The sequence below is a fragment of the Scleropages formosus genome, chromosome 1 (genome assembly GCF_900964775.1).
Source record: "Scleropages formosus chromosome 1, fSclFor1.1, whole genome shotgun sequence".
Classification (NCBI taxonomy): domain Eukaryota; kingdom Metazoa; phylum Chordata; class Actinopteri; order Osteoglossiformes; family Osteoglossidae; genus Scleropages; species Scleropages formosus.
This window is the reverse complement of record NC_041806.1, coordinates 8,670,347-8,697,264: the sequence shown is the minus strand read 5'-3', so window position 1 is coordinate 8,697,264 and position 26,918 is coordinate 8,670,347. Positions and strand designations below refer to the sequence as shown.

The 26,918-nt window shown below is 41.7% G+C and overlaps 1 protein-coding gene across 2 annotated transcripts; it reads left to right on the top strand.

Moving 5' to 3' along the window:
* The first annotated feature begins 3,823 nt into the window (after positions 1-3,823).
* Positions 3,824-19,176, top strand: elk1 (ETS transcription factor ELK1). Of its 2 annotated transcripts, none has more exons than XM_018753015.2 (9): positions 3,824-4,597; positions 11,313-11,521; positions 12,115-12,495; positions 12,677-12,826; positions 12,966-13,238; positions 13,384-13,549; positions 13,848-14,071; positions 15,018-15,119; positions 15,578-19,176. In XM_018753015.2, exons 1-9 carry the CDS (start codon positions 4,573-4,575, stop codon positions 15,674-15,676), a joined length of 1,629 nt encoding a protein of 542 aa, XP_018608531.1. In that variant the 5' UTR covers positions 3,824-4,572; the 3' UTR covers positions 15,677-19,176. The 2 variants fall into 2 exon arrangements, with proteins under 2 accessions (XP_018608531.1, XP_018608530.1); XM_018753014.2 differs by having other exon boundaries at positions 12,674-12,826.
* The last annotated feature ends 7,742 nt before the right edge of the window (positions 19,177-26,918 follow it).

Genomic DNA, 26,918 nt, shown 5'->3' with positions numbered 1-26,918 from the left:
TCCGTAGGATGGAAGGCAACAGGGGGGCCCTCTGGACAAAAACAGAGTGGTGCAGCAGACTGGCTCGCTCTCACTCCCAGAACCTACTTCTGGTGAGCCGGTGCAGCTCGTGCACATGCCTGGCCATTCAAAATCCTCTTGTAGAGGTATTTACAACACATAGTAAATAAGGAAGCAGAATGAAAAACAAAAGCCAGACCTAGACCAGAGTGTTTGTACTCATCTCTAGCTCTGGGACCCCTTTTTTTACCCTATACATCACACAAAATTGACTAATACATAATTATATATAACTATACCAAAGTATAAAAAAATGAAATAACATACACTAGCATTCAAAGGGGGGGAGGGCACAGTGGCGCAGGGGGTTGGACCGAGTCCTGCTCTCCGGTGGGTCTGGGGTTTGAATCCCACTTGGGGTGCCTTGCGATGGACTGGTGCCCTGTCCTTGGTGTGTCCCCTTATGCACGGGTTAGGCTCCGGTTCCCCGCGACCCCATATGGGACAATCGGTTCAGAAAGTGTGTGTGTGTGTGTGTGTGTGTGTGTGTGTGTGTGTGGCATTCAAAAGTTTGAAATCACCCAGAAATGTTTGTTTTTTAAAGAATTGATACTTTTATCAAGGTACCATTGAGTTGATTAAAAAATATAGCCAAAACATCATTATTAATGTTGATAACGGCTATTACTGCTTCATATTACTGATTTATAATTTATTATCAACAAATGACTGCAAAGTCCCATTTCCAGCAGCCGTTACTCTGGTATTCTAATGGTAAACTCTAACGGTAATGGTCCTAATGGTAGAGAAACTTTTCTAATTGTGTCAGCACAACTAAAACCTGTTATTCTGTTCAAGAAAGCAAATAAATTGTCTTTCCTTGAGTTGGGGGTGGCCAGGCCCTGCTCTCCGGTGGGTCTGGGGTTTGAGTCCTGCTTGGGGTGTCCTGCAACAGAGTGGTGTCCTGTCCTGGGTGTGTTCTCTCTTCCTCCAGCCCTACCCCCTGCATTGCCGGGCTGGGCTCCGGCTCCCTGCGACCCCATATGAGACAAGTGGTTTCAGACTGTGTGTGTGTGTGTGTGTGTGTGTGTGAGAGAGAGAGAGTTGTAATGTACTGGTGTTCCTAAAGTTCTTTTTTTGTTCAAAAATGACCAAAATGGAAGCGCTTTCTCAAGAAACATGTAACTATTTTTGTTTTGCAAAATGAGGGTCATTTCATGCATCATACTGCCAGAAAACTGAAAACTGTCAGCATGTGGAGTAGAGCTTTGGAACGAGATTAAAATTGGTATGCTTGCTGTTAAAAAAAAAAAAAAAAGATATTAAATACACATACCTATATAGGCTGAAGCCACTTATCCCAAACAGGGTTGTGGTGAGCTGAAGCCAAACCCAGCAACACAGGGTGTAAGGGACACAACCAGGCCAGGATGCCAGTCCATCACAAGGCACCTAAAGTAGGGCTCAAATCCCAGACCCACCAGAGAGCAGGCACAGGCCAAATCCACTGTGCCACCACACCCCCTATACTAAACACATCTCAAAAGAATTCATAATGGCAAAAAGTTTACTTCAAAGTGTGTAAGCTGGGAAATAACTGTAGCAAACTATTACTTAAAAGAAACTACTATGGATAATTGTTTTTCCAAGGTAGGGTCACAGTGGTATGGTGCCTATCCCAGAAGCACAGATGCTAGGCAGAGTACATATGTACGTACATACATGTGTGCATGCATGTACATAGTGTAAAGGGGGGAGCTAGTAGTGTAGTGGTTTGAGCTGTTGCCCTTGAACTCAAAGGCTGCAGGTTTGAATCCCAACTCTAATACCATGGAACAAGATCCTTACCTTAAAATTACACAGCTGGATAAATGGGTAAATAATCATAAGTAGTTTTGGAGAAAAGTCTCAGTTAAATGTCAGAAGACAGGAAACCCATACAAACTCCCCACAGAACAAATTCCTGTGAGATTTCTTCAGAAGTCAAGAAAGGACAGCTGGTAGCACAGGGGTTAGAGCTTCTGTCTTAGGACCCAAAGGTCACAGGTTTAAATCCCACATTCAGCTATGTCACCCCTGAGTAAGGTACTTACCTTAAATTGCTCCATGCAAAATTACCAAGCTGTATAAATATAGTTGGCTAAGCATTGGAGAAAATTGCCTGCTAAATAAATGTAAAACTTTTTGATGTAATAAACCTCACCAGTTGCTTCCAGCATCCCAAGTCTGTAGGAAACATGCTGTACACACACAGGTACATGTCTTACACCAGAGACGAAGGCAACTGCGTTTATTTCTCACGGATGTCACACACTGCCATTGCCATCGTACAGGAGGAGTGCCAGGGATTAGGAGAGCACGTAACTTCACCCCATCCCCGACCAACAGCCAGTAGGAGGCGCTAGTGCAAAGTGCCCTTGCCAATCTACACCCTATCGCTCGTTTCCTTATCTGTGTGTTGCTGGAGTAGAGGAACTGATTTCGTGCCACTCCTTGCCTCATCAAAATTTAGTTTTCCCCCTGCTCCACATTAACAAAGCATGTAAACTGTGTCTGATGACTTCAGTTTGTACCCAGTGTTCTTTTCTTTACACAGTAGCTAGGTAACACACTTTAGGTAACATAATAAGCAAAATCATATGAAAGTTTAGTGCAATTCTGAACTCTGATGTAATATTGTGCAGCAATGTACTAGTTTTTTAGATCCTCCTTGTCGGGGGGTGCGGTGGTGCAGCAGGTTTGACTGGGTCCTGCTCTCTGGTGGGTCCGGGGTTCGAGTCCCGCTTGGGATGCCTTGTGATGGACTGGCGTCCCGTCCTGGGTGTGTCCCCTCCAGCCTTACGCCCTGTGTTTGCTGGGTTAGGCTCTGGCTCACTGCGACCCCACTTGGGACAAGTGTGTGTGTGTGTGTGTATCCTCCTTGGTAGCATGAGTGTGACTGGGCTGCCCTACAGTCCATGTGGCCACTGCTCTGCACCTAGAGAGCCACACAGCCTGCACCTGCTCTGAAATACCTCCTATATGTGTAGCTTAAACATTTAATAAGGACTGAAAAACCGATAGTGACTTCTGATAACTAATTATGCTATGTATGAAAGTCACTTGGGGGGGTCTGCTGGAGGAATACATGTACCTAAATGTATACGGGCAAGTTTATGATCTACTTAATTACGCTAATAACAAACCCCATCTTCAAACACCTTGAGAATAGTTTATGAAACTCCGAGGGCTAAACATTTTTAGACATGGAAATGAGAATGACCGCTAAACATAAGTTATTATTGCATAAACGAGAATATCGAAACAGTCGGCGGTATCTTTGAAACTCAGCGCGTGATAAGTTATAGTATCAAACCAGCGTGTAGAATGAAATGTCCAAGTTAGTTAACACACAAAAAACGTTCATTTATTATTACATTTTATCGCTGTGGGACAAATTGTGCTTCTGGGAGGAAAATTATGAGGAAATGTCAATATTATAATGTACAAGTACTTGACTTGGGAGTGATTTTCTGAGGTAATAGTAATGACCCTCAACGCGGCACGGGGTGTTCGCTGGTGGAAACTGACGTGTCCGCACAAGCCGTCGTTTTCTGCAGCCGCAGACAAGCGGAATCAGTGCAGTTTGGCCTGCAGAGACCCGTAACTGAGCAGCAGACCTCCTCTTCACGTTAAACTTTCTCCGCTTTTAGTGCAGAGACGAAAACGGACCCTAGTTCTTCCTTCGTGCTCCGTTCCGGTTTTTTAAGAAACAGGCAACGTCATGAACTTCGCGACGCTCCCTTCGCTTCGCAGCTCTGCAGGCTGCTACGCTCGTGGCCGTCAGCCGAGGGGGAGCGCGCGCGCGCGAGCTAGCTAGCTAGCAGCCAACTGGCAAGACCGGTGGGAGAGCAGCGCGAGCGAGCGCACGACGAGGGGGGTGAGAGCGAGTGCGCGGGCAGCCGAGACGTGTGTGGAAACAGGAAGCGGAGCGGAAAAGCCAGCGCGAGGATCGAGGAGAGCCTGTGTCGGATGACGAGCACTGCGTCGTTGGGTGACCACTCTACCGCTCGCTTCCAGGACAAAACAAGAATGTCGATATTAAGGAGTCGCGAAGAGGAAGGCATTTTTGCGCTACTTTTTGTACGCGTGGGATTATTTCGTGCCCGTGTGACGGCGCCTCTTAACTGACCGAGAGAGCGCTCAAAAAGGGGAGTGACTCCGGAGTGGTCTTCGGCTGCCCCTCGACTTATAGACATTAATTCACCAACAACAGCGAACTCTTCTCCTGCCAGACAGAAAGCAGCGCGCTAAACTAGGTCACAGCACATCGGAGTTGTGGACAGAACGGTCAGATAACGCACAGAATGCCGCGAAGAACGCCGTTCTGACGAGAAAACGAGTGCGTTCGGCGAGCCAGGGACGCTTGCTAACATGGTGGAGATGCGAGTCTCCCTGCGAGAGCGCGGTTACATAACTACAGGCTGCCGGAGCGCGTCCCCCCTCTCTCAGCCACTTCTGACATTCACAGCGACTACTACTACTAGCAGCGCGATGGACACTGCCACACACGCATAGTAAAACGCGCCGAAAATGGACTCGAATGCTCTTTTAAGTGGTAAGTGTGTGTTAGTGCGAACTGGCTCCTCGTTAGCCGTGTCCGTAGAGCCCACAGGTAGGTCTGCGGCGGCGACCACGCAGCTGCGACCGCGTCCAAAGGTAGCGAGCGCGGAGCAGCTGCTCGGCGTATTAAGGGCCGTATTAACGGGTTGCTGGTTAGCGTCGTCTTCTGTTGTCCATGTGCAGCGTTCTGCAGAACTGGACCTGCGACTATGCAGCACATGCTGAGTGAGTGATTTCCTAAATAAACACCCTGAAGAGGTGGTAACCGCGCGGAGTGAAGGGAAACGCGCCAAAAGACGCGGAAGAGCCAATTTAAATGACATTTTAACTACATTTATAAATATTTTACGCACAGATCGCCATTCACAGTTGTTGTTCTTTTCCAGCTCCCTTGGATACTATGTATCCCCTGCTTCCAGAGCCTTTTCTGGTCTCACTTTGGGCTTCACTTATTTTTGTCTTTTTCTTTCCTGACGGTTTAACATTTATTTAAATAAATTTAGATCTGTATAAACGCCCGTGTTTATTTGACAGCTTTTACATGTTGTCACACCATTAATGAACTTGAAGCATCATAAATAGAGCTGGCATGCAGACATTGTAACATTGTTCTCTTTACACATGTAGAAATACAAAGCAAAATCCATCAAAGTCATAATGTGCATTTTTTGACATTAGTTGAAAACTAAAGAGAATTACGTGTATATAGATGTAGTAGGGGGCAGCTGGTAGTGTAGCGGTGAGAGCTGCTGCCTTTGAACCCGAAGGTCACAAGTTTGACTCTCACCTCTGGCTGTAGTACCGTCGAGCAAGTACCTAACACAAAATTGCTATAGTAAAAAATACCCTGTTGTATAAAAGGGTAAGTAATTGTGGGTAGATTAACATTTTAAATCAGTGTAGATTAACAAAGTCACTTTGGAGAAAAGCGTGAGAAAAATGTATTGCCTTAGATTTTCAAGAAATAACATTAAATCAGATTAATTTTGAAAGGCAAATGAAACTTTGGTGTTTGTGAAAGGCCCAAAGGCTCTTGATCCTCCTTCATCCTGGAGAACAGAGATTGAAGGGTTAGACAAGCGACAGAATGAAGGAATTGGTGTTGACCGTTTCCATGGAATCAGCAGTGACTCTCCGTAACCTCAGAGGCCTGACCTGCTACTTTTCTTTATGTCATAAATTGTAACACCTGAGCGATTTATGGCTTTTGTGTTTTTCTGTAATGCTGATGTTGAACATTTTCACGTATTCTGTTAGAGTTTGGTCACATTTTATGTCCTAAGGCCTTTGAGTTTTTATGCTGTCACAAGTAACACAGAGGTTGCAGTAAGTAACCAAAAGTATGCTTACATACTGATGGTTACAGGATTTTACTAAATGAAAACAATCATAATTGCAGAGTTTTGGATAGATGAATGTGATGAAATGGAGTTTTTTGTTGGCAGTGTACTAATATTTTATTCTTGTGATACAGAGAGAACAGTGCATGGTTTTGTTCTCCTTTCTGAGGGAACACTTTCTGGAATTTTATTTATTTCCGTGGCAGGTAGATGATGAAACAGAAATGCCACTTACCCAATATACCATTAACACTATGAAAACAAACCTAGGGAGTGCCGCTTTGGGGCTAAAACGCTGTGAATCCATTCCTTCTTGCTTTTTTCCAGACTTTGCAGAGTATTCATCCAGAATCAACTTGGGAGGGTCAGGTATAGCTGACAAATCATCTTAATTTTGGAATTTGTGTTTTTTCCTTAGTACTCTGGCCCTTCATTTAGATAGCTGGAGATGGCTTTGACTTTTGAAGAATTTTTTTTTTTTTTTTTTTTTTTTTTTTTCTTTCTCCCCTCCCTCAAATGCTTTCTGAATGATGCTGCTACTTTGTTAGGCTTGTCATTTGCTTGGATGTTCTGTTGATAACTTTTTTTACCTTTTTATTTTTCAATGATGGACGGATATCGCATACAGCTTTTCGTTGTAAATACAGACAGATGGAGTACACGTCCAGCTAGCTGTTGTGCGCAAAGCAGCACCTGAGCCTCTGCCAAAACCTCATAAGCCCATATATGTAGACTTACTCTCGTTATAGCAAGAATGACTGTAAATCCTTGGTATGTATATATTTTACAGTGGATCACAGGTGTTACGCAATCTTGTAATTTTGAAGGCCTCAGCCCACAGTGAAATATGATAATGCGACAAGATTATATCAAGGCCAGTGTTTTGATTTCTAAATGATTGTGCCGAACATCAGGTTGCAGAGACACCACACTGTCCCACAGTTCGTTTTTTGTTTCACTTGGTTTAATTAGTCACAAATGACAGGCTTTCTGGTCAGAAACATTTGCATATCCTACACAGGAACACAAGCAGGAAGCGTCCGCAAACAGACAGTGCAGCAACAGCAACATCATGTAAATCAGTCGCAGGCAAAAACAAAGCTGACAGTTCATATGAAATTCAATGATCCTTCATAAAGAATGTTGAAACCCTGTAGAATGTGAGTTCTTACTACTTTTGCACCTGGCCTTTCAGCTGCTTTCCTAATTAAAACAGGAGTCTTCATGCCAAACCATGTTGTTATAATGGTTGTGGAAATTTGTCAATATGACAATGAGTATTCATGCTCTGCTACCTTTTAATGGTTTGCAAATAGTTCTAGCATCATTCAGCTTTCAGAACCACATTGGTGGCTTTTGACAGGAAGCCGTTCTGCCACAGTGGATGCAGTTCAGAGACATTTGATCTACTCACTTGCCCCTTAGATTCATATGATCACTAGGGTATAAAGGCAGGTTTTTTTTGGGGTAGAGAGATAAATTTACTTATGAACAGAATTTAACTTATTCCAAAGAATGCAGCACACTTCTATCAAGGCTTTGTATTGTTTTAAAGCTTTCTTTTTGTCACTTTTAAATATCACTGTAAACATTTGTAAGTCACTTTGGGGGGGGGGGGGGACAACAGCTAAAGAAGTATAAATGTTTTCAAAGAAAAATGTATGTTGCATATCTAGCTCTACTGTTTATTTTGCTGTGTGATTGTATCATGTTTGAGAGATTTCTGAAGTATTTATTAGTCAAAAATAGTGTAACATGGACCAGTGGCCTAAACAAGAAGCTATGTGCTGGAGGGTAATTGGGTTTTGTCCATAAGTTTTATCATCCTGTGGAATTTTTATAAACATCTGAAAATATTCCCACCAATGAGGTTGTTTGTCTTAGTATGTGAACTCCTGTTGTTTGAATCATTGATTATTTGTTAATTTTTATCTGATTGTATTATTTTTATCTGGGATTCCAAAGATCTGATTAGTTTGTTCTTACTTTAAGGCTAAGTACATTTCTTTAGTATTTCTCTAAATGCAGCACTAATTCTTGTGGTTGCTTGCTTGGTTGATAAAATAGAGTAATTTTTTTCCAAATTTTGTGTTCATAGCAAGTGGTTGAATATTACAATATAAAGTAAGGAAATTGTAGTTCAGTAGGAAATTTCTGATGTCTTGCTCTGAGGTGAATGGCAAGATTTGAATGTGCTAATAACCTCATCAACTTGAAATGCAAGATACATTATTAATAAAGCTCAGCTTCTATACATGTGTTCTTCCATGATAGTAACTTTTACCGACTGTGAAATAATTCATTTTGGCTATAATAGTTATCTGCGCTAATAGTTGGACAAAAATGATTTGGTGCGTGGCCCTCCCTGAAAGAGCTAAGATTATAATCATTGAGTACATTGAAGTAAGTTCAAGCGATTTAATAAGTAACAGCAGCACGGACCATTCATTTTTTTTTTCTTTTTTTTTTTTGGAGAAGACTTCTAAAAATGTAAAGGAAGTGTGGGAATGGTGACCTAAACCACTATCAAATTCCTTCTGATGTCAACACAGCTAAATAGTAACTGGCTGCTCCTTGAAAATCAAACATTTATAACTAAAATGTCTTGAGGGCCAATGAGGCATCAACAAGTGTAAACAGAGTGCCCTGTTAGCCATATGTTATAAATAGTAGTACTATTACTTTGTCATCGTAAGTTATGAACCTGGACCTGTTGCCTCAAGGAGGCTTGACCCAAACATAATTTTCACTTCAGAAACAGCTCTTTGTGTTGTAGTAGGGTGAGATTTGTCTTATCATGGTATGCACATTTTTCAGGGATGTTAACTTGTAGCATACCTTTGAAAATTAATTTACGTAAGTGAATCTCAACATCTTTAGCTGAGCGAGGAAAACGTGATTCTGCAGTTAGTTTAATGAACTAAAAAATTTCCTAACAGTGCACCAGAGACAGATTTGATGTGAAAAATAAATCAGTTTTGTGTATAAAAAACACACACACACCATCTGAAACCGCTTGTCCCATTCGGGGTCGCGGGGAGCCAGAGCCTAACCTGGCAACACAGGGCATAGGGCTGGAGGGGGAGGGGGGACGCCCAGGACAGGACGCCAGTCTGTTGCAAGGCACCCCAAGCAGGACTCGAACCCCAGAGCAACCGGAGAGCAGGACCCGGTCCAACCCACTGCGCCACCGCACCCCCCGTGTATAAAGAAAACCATACATTTTAATCTGAAAATATGTACTATGACCATACTGGGTACAGCATTTATACTACATATTTATGTGGTGTAAGGTTCAATTCCATTTTAACTTACCATAAATACTAGTGGTCTTCCTTACATCATTAATACTAACTTACATTTGCACTTATTCATTGAGTAGACTCTTTTCTCAAAAGCAGCGTACGCCTCACAGAAAACACAAACTGCATTACATTAGCAGGAACAAAAACTTAGACGCAGACGCGTGATTCTAAAGCAGTTAGTTTGCACCATGAACCAATGTATAGCACACGAGTATCTGGATAAAGGTTTTTTTATTATTAAATATTTACATTACACAAGTAGCTGTGTCAAAGTTTGTTATTCAGCAGTTGTGATTTCAAAGTTATAGAGCATAAACATTTACACTTTACATGAATTTAAAAGATCATGGGCAAAGTGAGTCTACGAGAGGTGAGTTTTAAGACTCTCTTTGAATGTAGACAGAGATTCAGCAGTTCTGAGTGAGAGGGGGAGGCCATTCCACCACATCGTTGCCAGAACCGAAAACCTTTGTTCTTTTGCTTTTGGACCTTTTGTACGTGGGGCCACCAAGCATGCAGAGGTGGAAGAGCATAGCAGCAACTTGACAGTGCTGACTCTTGAACCCAAAGCAGCTTGGAGTGTTTTACTCATATATACAGCTGTTTAAATACGTTGTTCTACGGTGCTACAGCAGTAGTGAGGACTTGAGTCAGTATCCATCAGAGTACACGTCCTTCTCCTTACTATGGTACACTTCCTGCTCTCCCTCATGATGCCAATTCTGAAATCACAGACCTAGTCTAGTGGTCAGATGAGCGTTAACAGCCCTTGCCAATAATGTGTTGTAATACGGCATTTTGCTATAGCCCTGCTAAGACCAGCCTGTAAAACTAAGTAGCCTTTGAAGTTATTCATACTTTTCTTAAAAGCCCCTGAAAATGAAAACCGCATGTTTGAAGTGGAAGGAAAAGCAGCGCATAAAAATAATGCTGCCGTGTGTGTGTGTGTGTGTTTAATGGACAGTTGATGGTTTTGCTATTTGAAATTCAGTTAAATCTTTGAAGCAAAGTGAGCTATAGACAGGATCTTTGGTGCTGCCTTTATGCAAATTTCCCCAGAAAGTACACCGTTAAAGTTAGTGGTATTGTATGAATAGTAAGATATGTCGGGTATGTGTCTATCGATAATTTACCATAAATAAGGCCCTTTAGGTAGTAACATGAGCACCTTAGCAGCTTTGTAGCCATGGCCAGCAGTCGCGTTCGATCGGTCTCAATTTTCAGTATTTTCATTAAGGGTGACTGTCCTCCTGCCATGTGTCCATAATGGAGTTAATACCGCACATATAAATTACTCAAGTGTTTAGATCCTTATGTCAGACCATTATAGCAGTGCTTTTGAATGTGAATTTATTTTCTTAATGGTATCCAGAGACCTTGTGTGGGGTTTTCAGAGGTTAATCATTCTCTCTAATAGAAGAATCTGCGCTGCAGTTGTGCTGAAGTTGGATGATAAGCAGCACTGGCATTTGTGTGGGTACATGTGACCTCTCTGTGATGTAGATATCTTGTGGAATGAATGCCATTATTTATTTAGTCTCATTTATCTCTGTTTAGTTCCTTTTTAAAAATATAGCTGTTACAAATACTCTGTTAATTTTTATGTTGCAGCATTCCTGGGCATTTATGGTTTACATGCTGGACATCAGGGAAAATTAACATTAAAATGTCCTCCTCTACCCTAGTAACAGTTGCCTATACAATTATCGCTACGGTGATGGTTTCCAAGGTGCTGCATGGAAGTTACATAATTGGGGAAAATGGTAATAAGGTTAATTTACATGCTTAATGTGTTCTTACTGAAGTTGTTGAATGCATTGTTACTGTTACTGATGTATAGCCCTCTACCGTAGCTAAAAGAAGTACATACAGAGGGTGTTTGTGGGAGATCTTATTCTCGTGGTCCAGGTGCAAAATGCATCTATCGTTATGGTCGTGCTTTTTAACCGAAGTTGCCGTGAGGTGCTTACTGGAGTGATGGTTTCATTTTTGATTAATGAAAGCACCACCCCAAATGCCAGTCATCACACCTGTAGTGAGAACCCGCTGCTTTTGCATTCTGCAGCCATGGACCCGTCCATCACGCTGTGGCAGTTCCTGCTGCACCTGCTGGAGGACGGCAGCCATAGGCACTTGATCTCCTGGACCTCTGGCGATGGGGAGTTTAAGCTCCTGGATGCAGAGGAGGTAGCGCGGCTCTGGGGACTCCGCAAGAACAAGACCAATATGAACTATGACAAGCTGAGCAGAGCGCTTCGCTACTACTACGACAAGGTGAGCCTTTGTGCAGGCCAACTTGGGTTCACAACAGGTCTCCTTGCAAACACATTGAGAGCTCTTCGGAGCTTCATTTGAAAAATAATCTAGCTTTACAAGCAACGTCCATAAAACAAGTTTACACGGTATTGTGCTGGGCTTATATCACTGTAAAAGACCGTGATGTTATTGGCACAACTTTAATATTTTCGTTAGAACTTGTTGCGATCACGTTGGCTGTTGCACCTTGCATCTGTGGTTTTCTGCTTCGTTTTCACTATTGCCATGGTCGTGTAACTTGCACTACTTCCTGTTTGGTTTATCTTTGGCCGAATTTTGTCTTAGGTTTACGTTTAAAATTGAGTGTGAAACTCCTAAAAATATATATATATAAATTTTTTTATATCAGTTTTCTATGTGAGAATACAGGAAAACAGGGAATATTTTCAGTGAAACTAACAGTAATGGAAGTAAGGTTTAACATTTTAATTTTGCATGTTATTTCAGATGTGCTGTTTAGTGTTGAGGTAGGTTGGTGTTTAATCCCTAAAGTGAGTGTGAATTTTTAATTTGATCTGTCATTATAACCCTGCGCTCTAACATCTCCGTAGAACATAATCAAGAAAGTGAGCGGCCAGAAGTTTGTCTACAAATTTGTCACCTACCCTGATCCAGCAGCCATGGATGGGGCTCGACTAGGGGAGGATTCGCAACGGCGAGAGGGTTTGGTCGACACACTCCCCCTACCCAAGGCCCCTGCGGGAGGTGCCCCCCCATGCCTTGCCAAAAGCCTACAGGTGCAACGCTCACCACCAAGCTCAGCCCAGCGGAGCTCCCGCAATGACTACATGAAATCTGGCCTTTATTCCACCTTCACCATCCAGTCCCTTCAGACACCCTGCCGGGCTCCCAAAGCACCCATCAAGGCAGAGCTGTCTGCACCCACAGACTCTACCCCCAAAGCACCCAGTACTGAAAGAGCACTGCCTGAGGTGAGAGACCAAACTTCGCTCGCTATTGATTCCTCTTACTTTGGTTCTATTCGCTGTCATTAAGCATTACACACATATGCAAGTTTTTCTTTATCTATTGAATTCAGAGACATTCTCAACACTTTTTTTCTAAACACTATTTCTTCGGAGTTGACAAACTATAGTGTGTCTGCTGCAGCAGGTGCTCCTATGTACAATGGAGGGGAGGACGTCTGCGCAGGGGCGGACCTGTGTCGAGAGTAATCTGCAAGTGATAGTCACCCAGCCCTCTCCCTGTGCCACACCTGCACCTAGTCCACAGACACAGTCTGGTTTGGTCACGGCCAGCATGGTGAGCACCACCTGCTTCTGACAAAACCGTTTATAGGGCCTGTACAAGTACTAGAGATCAATACTGACTTTTATGTATGCCTGTTGGTACAGTAATAGTCAAGAGATCCTAAATTGCTGTTGGGTTGTTGTTGCCCTAGACCTCACAGCCACAGAAGCCCCAAGGCCTGGGAGATCCCCCTCAGATCTACCTGACGAATTTCTCAGACCCAAACTCTCTTGCCCCTCTCATCCCCCTGGGCCACGTTGGATCCTCAGCACCTCCTAGTGACTGTGTGGCTCCCCCCACCCAGAGCCCTCAGGTGTATGTGGTCATTAAACCCTCAGCAACTGTGACATCCAAGGAGCAGGCCCTTTCCTCAGAGCAGGACCTCTTGGAGATTGTGGGCCTGGAGGAAAAAGCAGTTGAAGAGGTGAGACCAAATACATCTGTTAATTTTTTTTCAAAATTTTTTTTTTTTTTGACTTCTTTTCCAACTGAAATGTAGCCACAGGCTTTCAACCTGAAGACTGGAGGTCTCCTAAGGCTCAGAATGACTCTCTTGCTCTCTCTGTTAGGTGGCAGAGCTTGCACCCACACCTACTGCAGGGGGTGCTGAAGTTGCACCCACTGTGGATGTCCTACCATCCTGTGTGGAAGCAGCAAACCAGCTCAGTGGGGAAGCGGAGAAGGAGATGGGGACAGAAGTGGAAAAGGAGGGGAAAATCGAGACACAACTCCCAGGTACACCAGGGTTTCCTTCCTGTTGTTGTCCTGTGGTGAGTTTGCTGACAGTGTGACTGTCTTGTGAATGGACCATTAGGAAGCAATATGTGGAACAAGAACCCTGATATGACATCTCTGTACTGGCCAGCTATGTCCCATTGCCAAAAGCAATTTGTCTGCGAGGTTTCTATTCCATTCTTCCAGGTCAACCATACTTTGTGAGGATTCCCACTTGACTTGACTTAATTTGTTGCTTAATTTATGATCGAAGAGATTCCCCTGCTAGTTCTGTTTCCTTTTTCTTTTTCACTTTAAGAAAATGTTAGTGCAGCCCCAGAAGCTGCCCTCCCCACTGCCTCCATCCAGGAAGTCCAGCCGCCTAAGTCCAAAAAGCCTAAAGTCCTGGAGCTTCCCTCCTCACCTACCCAGCTGCCTCCAGGGCTTTCATTGGACAAGGTCAATGCAGCAGTCAACAGCCTTCTGGCCCCTGGCAGTGCCACAAACACACTCACACCTACAGTCATCACCTCTCATGCTCTGGTAAGTGAGTGTGCCAATAACCCTGCAGGGATACGCTGTAATTATACCCCGCCATGAAAGCACGCTTTACGAGTTTCAGCTCTCCAGTTGTATTTCTGCAATGATACAGATTAATAGTCTTCCCTCCAACTTCTTTAACATTCTCAACAAGGCTGCTGTTTGTTTGGAATACTGAGTGGGAAAGGATTTTTTTTTTTTTTTTTTTTCCCTTTTCTGCATCATAAAGTAAACTATTTCCCAGTTAACAAAAGTATTATCTTTACATTCTCCCGGTTCTACTGCCTCCCATTGCTTTCCAGTCAGTCTTTTTTCCATTTGGCATAATTTGGATTTCAAATACAGATTTTTTTTTTTTTTTTTTTTTTTTTTTTAGGCACATGGTGGTAAATTATATTTACAGTATCTGTGTATCCTTGTTTTCTAATCTTTTGCAAACTGTTAAAAGCTGAATGCGGGGTTTAAAAAAAAATAAGTCGCTATTTTATCTGTAGACCACTGTGAATTATTTTATTAACCTGAATGGATTGAGCAAGACAATGAATGTACTGTGCATTGTGATGTCATAGCTGAGTTTAAGCCTGAGACCTTGTAGAGAGAGAAGTGTGACGCAACTTGCTCTGGCCGAGACCGCAGTAGGTGCCGTGGTAAAGGCACTTCTACTGCTAGAGCCGGAATCTCTTGTGTACAGTGCGTCTCTTGGGTTGCAATTTCAATTTCAGTTAACCCGATGTGGAAACACCAGGAAAAGTCTTCTGTTACGTTCTCTTCTTACATCTCACAAGGTTATCCAATGTGTCTGTTCTTTAAAACTGAATTTTTAAGAAGAGTACACATTTGGAGTGCATTGTCAGCTCGGTGTCAAGCTGCGCACAGAACACTCCTGCGCATTGAAGCTGATGTCGTGCGAGCTTTGAGTGTGGATCTGTTCTTCTGATTCCTCCACCAGACCCCGGTGCTGCTGACTCCCAGCCCACTTCCCTCCACCATTCACTTCTGGAGCACGCTCAGCCCCATCGCCCCCCGCAGCCCGGCCAAGCTGTCCTTTCAGGTACACCATCAGCTCTCCCCTGCCGTGTCCTGACGCAGTCCATGCAGGGAGCTGGTTGCCAGCCCATTGGCCAGATGTCATTGGCCAAGAACTGTGTGCATTTCCTGTGCATTGTGGCATGGGTGATTTCACTGCAGGAATAGTGCACCATCTCCCTCTTGTGGTGTAACAGCAGTAAAGAGTGAAATTAAATGATATTTGCTTGGTGAGCTCTTCACTCCCGCACATATTGTAATTTATTTTTGTAATATGATGATGACTCACTAAGTTGTTTATAAAGACATTTACTGAAGGAAGAAAAGCATTGTATTGCATGTAGTGACTCAATAAAGGGAAGTAATGGACCTAATGTGGAAATGAATTATCCTATAGATTTTTGAATTTGAAGTTACTTGCAGCAGATTGCACTCAACAGTTTCAGTGCAGGTTATGAACGAGTTGTGTTTTCCTTATCCCAGTTCCCATCCAACGGGAGCAACCAGATCCATATCCCTGCCTTGAGTGTGGATGGGTTGTCCACTCCGGTGGTGCTCTCCCCAGGGCCTCAGAAACCCTGAGCCACCACCCAAACTACCCGTCATGGAGCTTTGAGCCACGACCTGCTGCTGTATTTCGGGCCTTGTTGGTCGCCATGGCACCCATTGCCCTGCCCAGCAGTATCTCCTCTGTCAGGACCTTGGCCAGCAGTGACTTTCACAGTATTGCATCTCAGAGAAAGGTCTATCTTGTTAATCCTTTGTGTGGGCTTTTTCCTTGGTGTTTATTTTTTTTTTTTTTTGTCTCAGCACTAGTATTTTACTTCATCTCTCAAGTCTGGAAGTGAAGCTGTTACTTTTGAAAATTGTCCACTTTTCAGCTTCGCTGCAAAAAGGTGTCTTCATCACCTGACTTTTTAAGGGGAACGAAATTTTTGAATTAGTCATTACGGTGATTACCCATTCCATTGCTTCTTCTTTCTCACTTTCATTCAGTTGTATGTCTTTTTTTCCATTTTGAATGGAAAATGGGACAAATGTAGGTATATTTGTTTTCCTATTCACATGATGGTAAAAGAGGGTTTTTTTTCTGGGAACGGTTTCCCATTGTCAGATATAAATATTTTTCCAATAATTATAATTCTATAATTAATATTTTGTCTTTCTGCAGTCCCCTTGCTCTCTCCTTTGGAACTGCAATATCGTCATGGAATTATGGAAGTTCTCATTTGTGAAAGGATGTTTTCATTGAATGTCTGTTTTTAAAAAGTCTTAGCAGCTACTGGATGGTTTTCAGCATAAGTAGAAATAGTTTATTTTATTGGAAAAGCATTTGGAATTGCAATTCTTGGCCATTCTCTTGTGTCCATCCCTGTATTTTTCTTGACTGTTTAATTGGTGTTACATTTGTTTGACAATGCTAGGCTGATTCCTACTATGGAAAGTGATTTATGAAATGTCAAGTGAAATTTTGTAGCTTTGTTTTTTACGAAAACTTCAGTGGAGACCAAAGCCAGCAGTTTTGATGAAATTCTACACAATATTAATTTTTTTAGAGCTACACTATTTTGCTGTCATCCATTTAAGGGCTATAACACTCTTTATTCTTCTATGCTACCAAATGGTGAAATTTTAAAACAGGTTTTGAGTTGCAGATAGAAATTGTGGTTTTAAATATGTGTTGAATTTAAACATTCTATTATAAATGCCGCTGAAATCTGTTTCATGATGAGAGGTAATTGTAAAGAAAGTTACAGCATTTACTGCATCAATTTTTTGTAATTTTTAAATTTTTTATGCTAATCTTTGCTGGATATGCAAATATTTGTCTGTTGCTGACAATTCAGATGAAATTCACTGTTCAAAACAGAAGTGAAGCGTATCAGAAGCACGAGGTGCACTGTATTTTTATGTGTTTTTATTGGTAATAGGAAGATTGTTTGTTTGCCTATTACTGTTGTGCAGTGCATAGAGTCAAGTACAAAATAACAATTATATGTGAAACCTTTACAGTAAGCAGTATTGTGAATGTATTGGATTTAGTTTTTGTGGCCTAAAACTAGTTCTATGAATGTCCAGCATTAAGAAGGTATGTAAACAAATATTTGCATATCCATGGAAGGACTGTATGCACATGTACAGATATATCATGCAGATGTGTTCACTGTGTCAGCTGGATTTTATTTTTAAGCTTATGTTGTCATATTTGGTTCTTGCTAGGTGCCAATGTCATGTGGTGTTAAGTCTGACATCACAAAAAAAAAAAGACAAATTGTCATGCAGTTCTTCACAACTATTTGTCCCCATAGCCTACCTGCTTGTTCAAGCTACATGTCCAGCATCGCACTTAAAAACTCTCCAAACTATGTAATAGAGGAAAATATATGTTCTTCTGGAATGTACAGAACCAGTCTTTCTGCTTTGACAGTCAGACTTAAGTTCACTGGTTCTCTTTAAACTTTATTGAAATAATGCAATCAACATGTATTAAGATCAATATTTTGCACTTTGACAAGCTTTTAATCCACACATTAGTTGTGGTACATTGTAATCCCTCTATACTGTTAATACTTGCTAATGTTGCTTTAAATTTATTCTCCTTTTGAAGTGCTGATTTGAAGAGTGCAGTGGTTGGACATTAACTTTGTCAGATATTGTTACTGTGGACTTTTCTTGCCATAAAAATATTTTATGTTTTCATTTTATGGGTGAAAGAAAAGTTATACAAGTAACAACATGGTTACTTTTACTCTTCGTGTCCAAACCATTTGAACTTAATTCAAAGTCACACTTAAGCCACTTTTGTATTTATCCTGCTTGGCTCTCATTGACTATTAATCTAAAATGATGTTTGAATCCTGTTTATGAACTTGTGATGTCTGTTTTTGTCAAATACAGGTGACCAGCAGATCCAAAAAATTTTGTATATGGTTAAGTCAAGAAGTATCTGCAATAATGTTCAAAGTTAAAACATTCTTGAAGATACTTTTTCATCTTACCCTGGTGTGTGTATATACAGCTGTAGTAATGTAATGGTTGTGACCAAGACTTACTGACACTTTGGAGGATCAACAACCAGTATGGCCACGTGATAATTTGCACTTTAGATTTTAATTACCCCAATCCTGTGTAAGTTTGTATAAAACAAAGGCACTCTTCTGTACCTGTTCTAGCCCAGGATGATGTACCTCCAGTTTCAAAAGTTACTTTGGAAAATGGAAATGTTAAGTACAATTGTAATGTTACTCCCAGTTTTCCTGGATAGGCTCCGGCTCACCTTGTTCCTCCTCGGGACGAATGGTTATTGAAATTTGATGAATTGGATGGATAGACGTTAGGCTTAATTTAGATACTTTGAACACCTGCAACACTGCATATGTAAATAGAGCTTAGCCTTTGTATTTTTCATGTCAATGTTGTTTACCTGATCACTTTGTACTTGCTTGATGCAGTGCTTTGTGTTTCACAGGGTTTGGGCAGAGAGCACAGAAGCCCACATTAGGAGTGAGGAGTCTAGCACAAAGCCTCTGGATTGCTGAAGGCTAATCCTTCTCCCCATTTATTGTATTACCGCACCAGCAACCTAGGCAGATTAACCATTGAAAGTTATGCATGTACATAATTCTATAGCCATGTTAATAATATGAAAAGGTCACTGGTCGCCTTAACTTTTCCCTCCCTTCATTTAACACCTCAAAATATAAATCTATTTTAATAGTTCTGAGAAGACTTTCTATGTGAATTTTATTATTTTTTTTCTCAGCTTATATATTTTCAAGAAAAGTATATTGAGTAATATGGCTTGGGTATGGTTTTAAAAAATGATAAAGGCTTTAGATTATGCTCAAATAAGAATGTCACCAAATTTAATGTTTAAAGTGAATGATGGATACTCCAGGTCTTATAAAAATATTTAGTTTGAGTAGGTCCACCCCTCAAAAAACAGAAGTAAAAATTAAGCAACTAATTGATCTGTTTCTCTGTTTATGCTGGTCGTTGATTTTGACTGCACAATATCTGATATTTACATTTTTATTTATTTAGCAGACGCTTTTCTCCAAAGCGACTTTCAATGGATACTATGTAGTGTTATCAGCCCACACACCTTATTCACCAAGGTGACTTACACTGCTAGATACACTGCTTACAAAGGGTCACTCATTCCATATATCATGGAATTGGTGCACATTTCATAAGATGTCACAACTGAAGTACAAAATGTCATTATTTACAAAAGGTAATTGTTTGCCAGATTATTTTTATAGAGAGATGAACAATGGAAGATCCTTTTACGCTACAATACTGAAAACCTTTATATTTTCACTTGCTGATGGATTTTCTTGTGCTGTTTTTTTTGTGTGAGGCATGTTAAATTCCTTCAGTTGCCTTTACTTGATGTGGTTTTAATCTGGTCAGACCCGTTTTAATGGAAAGAGAGCAACGTGCAAATGTATAGAGATTCTTGAAGAAGCATATTGAACTTTAGAGCATGATTCACTACCATGTACTTCTGTACTCTGTTTATACCATGAACTGCTGATTATGCCTTTTGTCTGGGATGTCTTTCCTTCAGAATTTGTACTGAGAAAAACATCCTTACTTTTGGCTGGTTGCTTTTTACTCAGCAGTATCAGCCTTATTTTACACCAAGGGCTGTTGCTACAGCACATGTACACTATAAGAGGCACTTGTGACTAGTTTGGCAAAAGGTACTTTCTCAGAAATTGATTTAAAAGATAGTTGCCTTGTTTATCAACGGAAAATACACAAACTTCTATTGCTCACTGTGACTTTGGTTTTGAAATTGTTCCAGAACATAACAGATGGATATGGGTAATGTGTAAGAATATATATATATTTTTTTTTTTTTTTTTTCTGAAAAAGGATCTGGCTCTTCTAAAGTTTGCTGTGTGAACCTTTTCTTCTGTGTTTCCAGTAAAATTGAGGTCATTTAAAGCTATTTAAATATTTTTATATCCCTTATGTAGTGATTTCTGTAGTCCTCTATCTTTTGTGAGATTAAATTTCATATATGTGCTATTGTGCACCGATGATTAAAACACGTAAATGTTCTGACTGGGCAGAACATGCTGTGTAATTGCAGCCAGCAACACTAAGGAAAGAACAAGACTGCAAGATCTTGTTGGGGACATTTCTGTATGTTCAAAATGTACTTCGTATTATGAAACATCTAGCCATACCATAGTATGTTCTGTGTGTTTCCTAACAAAGGGAAAGTCACGTGCTTGTCTCCACCCCTGTCTGCTTTTTATCTGCATGAACAGACTCAGAGCGGAGTGGAGCAGTGGTTTTACCTTTGAAAACGGCTGGCTGTTGTCACGATGCAGGTCCCAGCATGTGGTAATCACTGCTTTTGTGTTCAGCCTCTCAATGGGCTTCAAGTCCTTGTAAATGCAATCAAGAATCAGTTTTTTTTTTTTAAAAAAAAAACAAACCCTTTTGACTGTTAATATACTGAATATACTTACAATCAGCATTGCAAACAAAATGGGATAACCAAAGCCTTAAGGTTAACTGCTGGACAGAGGCATTCTTTTTTTCCTGACATTAAGCTGTCTCTTGATGTGGCTCTTTCTTGTCCACCTAAAATGTTTTTATACACTCAAATATCTAAAGAAAGGCAAAATATGACAAAGACTGTTGGATATCAGCAAAAAAACTGAAGAACCAAACTGAATAAACCTTAAATGGCTTGTCTTTTTGTGTGAAGTATTGTAAATCAGAACCTGCGATACTAAGTCTGGTGATGGTATAAAATGGACATTCTAAGTTAATCCTAAAATGTATATTTAAAAAAATATATATATTTTTTGCTGCACCTGTATGTCTTGTACTATACGAACATGCTTCAAAATTCTTTCATGAAAATTAAGAATTGGAATTTAGACTCCCTTTCATTTAACCTGAACTACCATTAATTTCTATGCTTACAACCAAAAAAGTTTTGATTACATATTAAATCAGTTTATAAACATGTAAAAATATGTGGAAAGAGATGGGATGTTAAGTTTTTATTCTGTGTGTTCAGTACAGAACATACTGGTACCTACTGAAATGGATTCAGAGTCAAAATGCCATGAGTTACTAGCCAATGTTCTGGATCTGAGAGGAACATTAAGAGGACATGAGTTGAATGTGCTGGTTTGCAGGAAGTGTGAATGTCCGTCTGTCGCAGTATTTATATTGATACCTGCAGGTGCCATCAGCGTTCTAAGCGAGGTCTGGTTTAATTCATTGCAAAGAATGTGAGTCTTTTCCAATTTGGAATGAGAAACTTCATGAATACTCCTTGTTATTTCTCAGTCATCATGCACTGGATAACCCGTCTTGTGTTTCTGTGCATTTATTTGAAGTGAAACACGCAATTTCATTTGTGGAATTGGGTGTTACCTGAAGACAACAGTTTCAAAAGACCTTGTTTTGGCTGAAATACTTCTTTCTACTGTTGAGAGTAGATCTCCAGTTCCTGCTGGAAGTGGGATGTCACCTCCTTGGGGATCAGCATTGGGATCCTCCCTGTGAACGGCACAACAGTGACGAGTTTTTTCATGAAAATGGAACTTAAGTGTCAACTGTTTCCTTCAAAAGGTCTCATGTAACATTAAAACTCTAAGGAGACAGTTGGCACAAGTACCAGAGTTTTTTTGTCTATTTGCTCTTTATTATGTAATGAAAATACATGGCTTTGTATATCAGGATGTGTTTTCTTGTATGTTGATGAACTTGATGTATTTGTTTGTGGGAAAAGTCCAATATTTCTTGCTTAGATTAGTACCAATACATAAATGTTACTGAACTTGATTTTTCTTTTGCAGTTGAATAACTTTGCAGATTTCCATGGCAACTCCTCCCTTTCCCAACTGTCTGGTTATTTCTGGGGCTTTATTTACAAAGGGGAGGGGCTGCTTCTATTTTTAAAAATGTCAAAATCTATTGTATTTGCTGGAGAAAGAGACAAACTATTTTTAATCTGCACAGTCTACTTTGTTTGTATATATGTTAAAGACATTAATATTGTTTTTTACACAAAAAGCTGTAACTAACATGACAGAAAAGATAAATAAAATCCTATTTTGTCCTTTGCCCTCTTGCGATTTCTGATTGTGAAAGTAGTGTTGGGAAATAACCTTCAACAATGTTTTGTTGCAAATGTAGAGATTGTTTATACCAGTACTTGTTTTATGTGGCATGGTCATAATTCATTATCTAGTTCGTAAGGCATCTCTGGTGCTCAAATCTTGCAAGTTGTACTGATTCCACCCATTTCTTGCAAGAAATGAAAAGCATTACCTTTAATGTAATTGTAGATTAGCTTCAACCCCTTTCTGCTGCAGTCCTCTTGCACCTCTTAACATTTAATAAGTTGTTTCTTTCTGTGGGTGGACATGACTATGGACAAGAAGGTGTAGGAGGTCCGCATAAAAACACTGCTCTGTTCGGCTCTTGCCATTCCAAGCTTTAACTGCAAGTTGTTATAATAAGCAGAGGTCTCAGTGGAGTCACATTGAGAAGACATTTGCATTGCTGCTTCATTAAACGCTTAAGCCCTTTAAAGTACAGCTGCTCTTAAAAAGTGATGTGGAGCACCAAATGAAAGGGTTTGCACTTGGATGGCGAGCCTGAAACTGCTGCATGTGCTGTTAATGTGAAGCCGCCTCCTCCTGCCTACTGGATCTCTTGTACATATTTAACAAATCATATACAGGGCCTCGTTTTATTTTTATACAGCGTTAATGCTAGGGAATATTGGTGTGATGCAAAGGCTAGTTCTATACCCAATATGCATTCATGTGAGACTGAATGTGGGTACACGTGTGTCCTGGTTATTCCGAACTGTCAAAACGGCTGTCGGCGTTACCGAAACGCCCTCCCCCGTTCCCTCAGGAGACCCCATCCTCTTGGGTAGAAGCGAAGGTATTAATTATAGAGAAAGCAGGACTTCCTCTCTATGAACGGATTAGTTGAGCCCCAGGGTACTTCCTGAAATCTTCCCTTTGAGTGAACTTGCCTGGTAGTTATGAGACGTGAAGAAATTTGCATCTGCTTGCACATCTAGTGGACAGGTGCGCGGAGGGAGCCAGGGAGGGTGCCGGTGCCCATGTCGATCCACGCCGGCATGTTGTATGAGCACGAGAGCAGGTGGCATGCTGGCTACCACGGTAATGCTTTGCAGAGCCATCCAGCACTTCGTTTCATAGCATCCATTACGCAGTCGTTATATTCCTTTTTAATTTGCCGTTCGCTCACTGCCCTCACTGGTCTGTCGTGCAATTATACAGGCTCATTACCTCTCGGCTATCCTTTTTTCCCCGTACTTGAAGGGCCTTTTAGGAAGTATTAGTGTAAATACTGACCCAAACATTGAAATACCATCCTTGTTTTAGAAAAATACTGTTGAGGGAATGCGTGGCATAGTGGATGAGAACACCTACAGCGTTTCCATGGTTATTTGTTCTTAATAAAGTATAAAGTTAACTTGAAATTATTTCTCATATAGTGATAACCTGCAGAGAAAGCTAGAACAAAAATCAGGAGAGATGATTATGTTGCCAAACAGGGAGTTTGGCTACAGCTGCTATTCCTGTTTTTTTCATTTTTTTATTTTGTAACCGAGCATCACACAAATAAAAACATCTTCCAGATGTCTGAACCAAAGTAAATTGTGACTGGAGCTGTTGCAAGTTTTTCCGATCGTTTCTCAGATGAACTTCTGACTTTCGCCTATTAATGATTTTTAAGCACTCATGTCAGTTACTATTTTTTAATTTTCACGAAATCTGAGAAACATGTCTGTTTTTTTACGAAGACATCCATGCAAAAGCAGTCAGCCGTACAATTCAAAGACAGTTCGATATGTTGAACATGCTCTACGTGAGCTCTGCTTACAACACAAATGATCTCTTTAATTTGAAACTGCAAAGGAGTACTTTCCGCTTATGAATAATGCGAAACTCAAAAATATTGCAGGACTTAGAACACACACACACACACACACTGTCTGAAACCGCTTGTCCCAAGTGGGGGGTCACAGTGAGCCGGAGCCTATCCCGGCAACACAGGGCGCAAAGCTGGAGGGGACACACCCAGGACGGGACGCCAGTCCATTGCAAGACACCCCAAGCAGGACTTGAACCCCAGACCCACCAGAGAGCAGGCACAGGCCAAACCTGCTGCACCACCGCACCACCGCACCCCCTGGGCAATTCTAATAATTAAAGAGATATACTATATATACATATATATATTTAAACAATTTTTTTCCTGAGTATCTCCAGTGCAAACATTCCTCTTTGTGTTGTGACACTGTACCAGTGTCACTCTGATTACACTGCACTCTCTCTCACTCTCACTCCCTCTCTCCTTCCGCTCTTAGTGTAGGCCTATTCTCTGTAACGGATGAGATAATCAATAATCACCCCGGCCACCGAGCTGACATCTGCTCCCAAAATATTCCCCGGAGTTCTCTTAGGGTCTGGTAGCTCACTGTGTCTCCACGGCAACATGTAGTAATGGTTTGGCTTGATTCTGCAGATGAGGACTGAGAGAGAGAGTGCAATCAGTGATGAAGTGGCACACTTAATTTCTCCCCCTCTTCTACACCAGAAACATAAGAAAAAAGAATCATTTGATCATTACTTGATTATTTTATTAAAAACATAGCTCATGTGTATTTTTAATGTATATCTGTAAATGTTACTGTGTTTTGGTGCTATTTAACAACTAAGTTTTTAATATAGCAGAGATTTGCATAACATGGGGGGCGCGGGGGGGTTTGGCTGGGTCCTGCTCTCTGGTGGGTCTGGGGTTCGAGGCCCGCTTGAGGTGCCTTGTGATGGACTGGCGTCCCATCCTGGGTGTGTCCCCTCCCCCTCCAGCCTTACGCCCTGTGTTGCCGGGTTAGGCTCGCGCCGTGACCCCACTTGGGACAAGCAGTTTCGGTCAATGTGTGTGTATATGATTTGCATAACTGTGTGACGGACTAGCATCTGACCCTGGCTTGGGCAACTGGTTAAAAGAAACAAGTAAAAGTGAGTGAATGAGATTGACTTTGCACACAAACAGCTTCTGAGTCAATGGGCGAAGGTGTTAAAATGGCATTTCAAACATTCCGTTTAACTTTTTCAAACTTTGCATTTAGTGCATCAGAACTCTTGATATTTTCCTCTTCATAATGATGTAACATGACTTTGCATGAAGTCATTCAGTCGCCCTTGGAAGGAATGGAATCCGATAAGCTTTTCAGCAGCACACCTTCATCTACGCAGTCATTTCACGCTCTAGAAAATCTTCTGCTTCAAGAAGCCACCCTAAACTTTAAAGGGTATTTACAATAGCTGGTGCCTGAATCCAGATCAAGTTGCAGCGACATGGTGTGCTGGCGCCCTGCCATAATGAGTAGCGCTTGGACTACAGTGGTCCGGGGTCATCCGAGGGACCCCGTGCACCAGCGTGTGCTGGGAAGCTCTCAGAGGTTCTCTTGAATCAGCAGCTGTGCCACATGTTACATCAGCACTTGAAATCCTCTTACATTACTCCACTCCCAAAACAAAGGGGAAACAAATGTTTTACCCTGGAACATTTAGGCAAACTAATTTTTTCCACACACACATTATCTGAAACCGCTTGTCCCGAGCAGGGTCGTGGCAAACCGGAGCCTAACCCAGCAACACGGGGTGCAAGGCTGGAGGGGGAGGGGATACACCCAGGACGGGATGCCAGTCCATCGCAAGGCACCCCAAGTGGGACTCGAATCCCAGACCCACCGGAGAGCAGGACCCGGTCAAACCCGCTACCCCACCGCACCCCCCTCTAATTTTTTCCTTTAGTGCATAAAATGCTTCTCCTCAACATGCATTTCTGTAGACAACAGAAACACACACACACACACACACACACACACACACTTTCAGAACCGCTAGTCCCATACAGGGTCACGGGGAACCGGAGTCTACCCGGCAACACAGGGGGTAAGGCCGGAGGGGGAGGGGACACACCCAGGACGGGACGCCAGTCCGTCGCAAGGCACCCCAAGCGGGATTTGAACCCCAGACCCACTGGAGAGCAGGACCTGGTCCAACCCACTGCTCCACCGCACCCCCATACAACAGAAACATTTTAACCCAATGGCTAACAGATGGTTTGTAGATATGTTGTGTTACGCCTTTATACACGCTATTTGGAGGTGAGTATCGTCAGATAGTCCACTTACTGTATGTCTGATAATGAGTCAGCATTATGACCTAATGCTCGATCAGTCGGTCGTAGAGACAATCAACAATATTGATTAAAAGAATGTACCTTCCTCCCAGTGCTTTCAGATATGTTCTCCTGAGATACTGCATCCAAGACTATGATGAAGTTCATTGGGAGACTGGGCCTGTAGGGCGAGGGCATTTCTGTGTCAAGTGCAACGTGACTTTCCTACAGCGACAAGCTCAACCCAGACTGGCACAATAAAGTCCCATGTACAGGAGGAATTAACATTTGCCTGCCTAATCCAACTTAATCCCAGATTTCAAGGGATGTGATTGTTTTTTATTTGGTACGGTAGGACTAGGCGCCAAAATTTGTGAGGGATGCTCACAGCCACAAGCCCACAGCTTTATAGTGTCCTCCACAGATACATGATGTTGGAGTTTTTCGGCAGAGTGGGAGGCAGCTGTTTCAACGTAATGTCCACCACTTTACTTTTTTTCCCATGATTTACTATCCTGCTCCTTACTTCAAGGTCAGAGTAAGCAATGCAAATTCCTTTTTCAGCTGTGAAACCAGTGTTTTTGGATCATTTTTACATTGCACCGAA

What these genes read in the sequence shown, in the direction of transcription:
- elk1 (XM_018753014.2), top strand. Translation starts at nt 4,573, where the DNA reads ATGGACTCGAATGCTCTTTTAAGTG. An exon ending in CTGAAAGAGCACTGCCTGAG is followed by an intron (nt 12,496 to 12,673) that starts GTGAGAGACCAA and finishes TGTCTGCTGCAG; the next exon opens with CAGGTGCTCCTATGTACAAT. An exon ending in CGGCCAAGCTGTCCTTTCAG is followed by an intron (nt 15,120 to 15,577) that starts GTACACCATCAG and finishes TCCTTATCCCAG; the next exon opens with TTCCCATCCAACGGGAGCAA.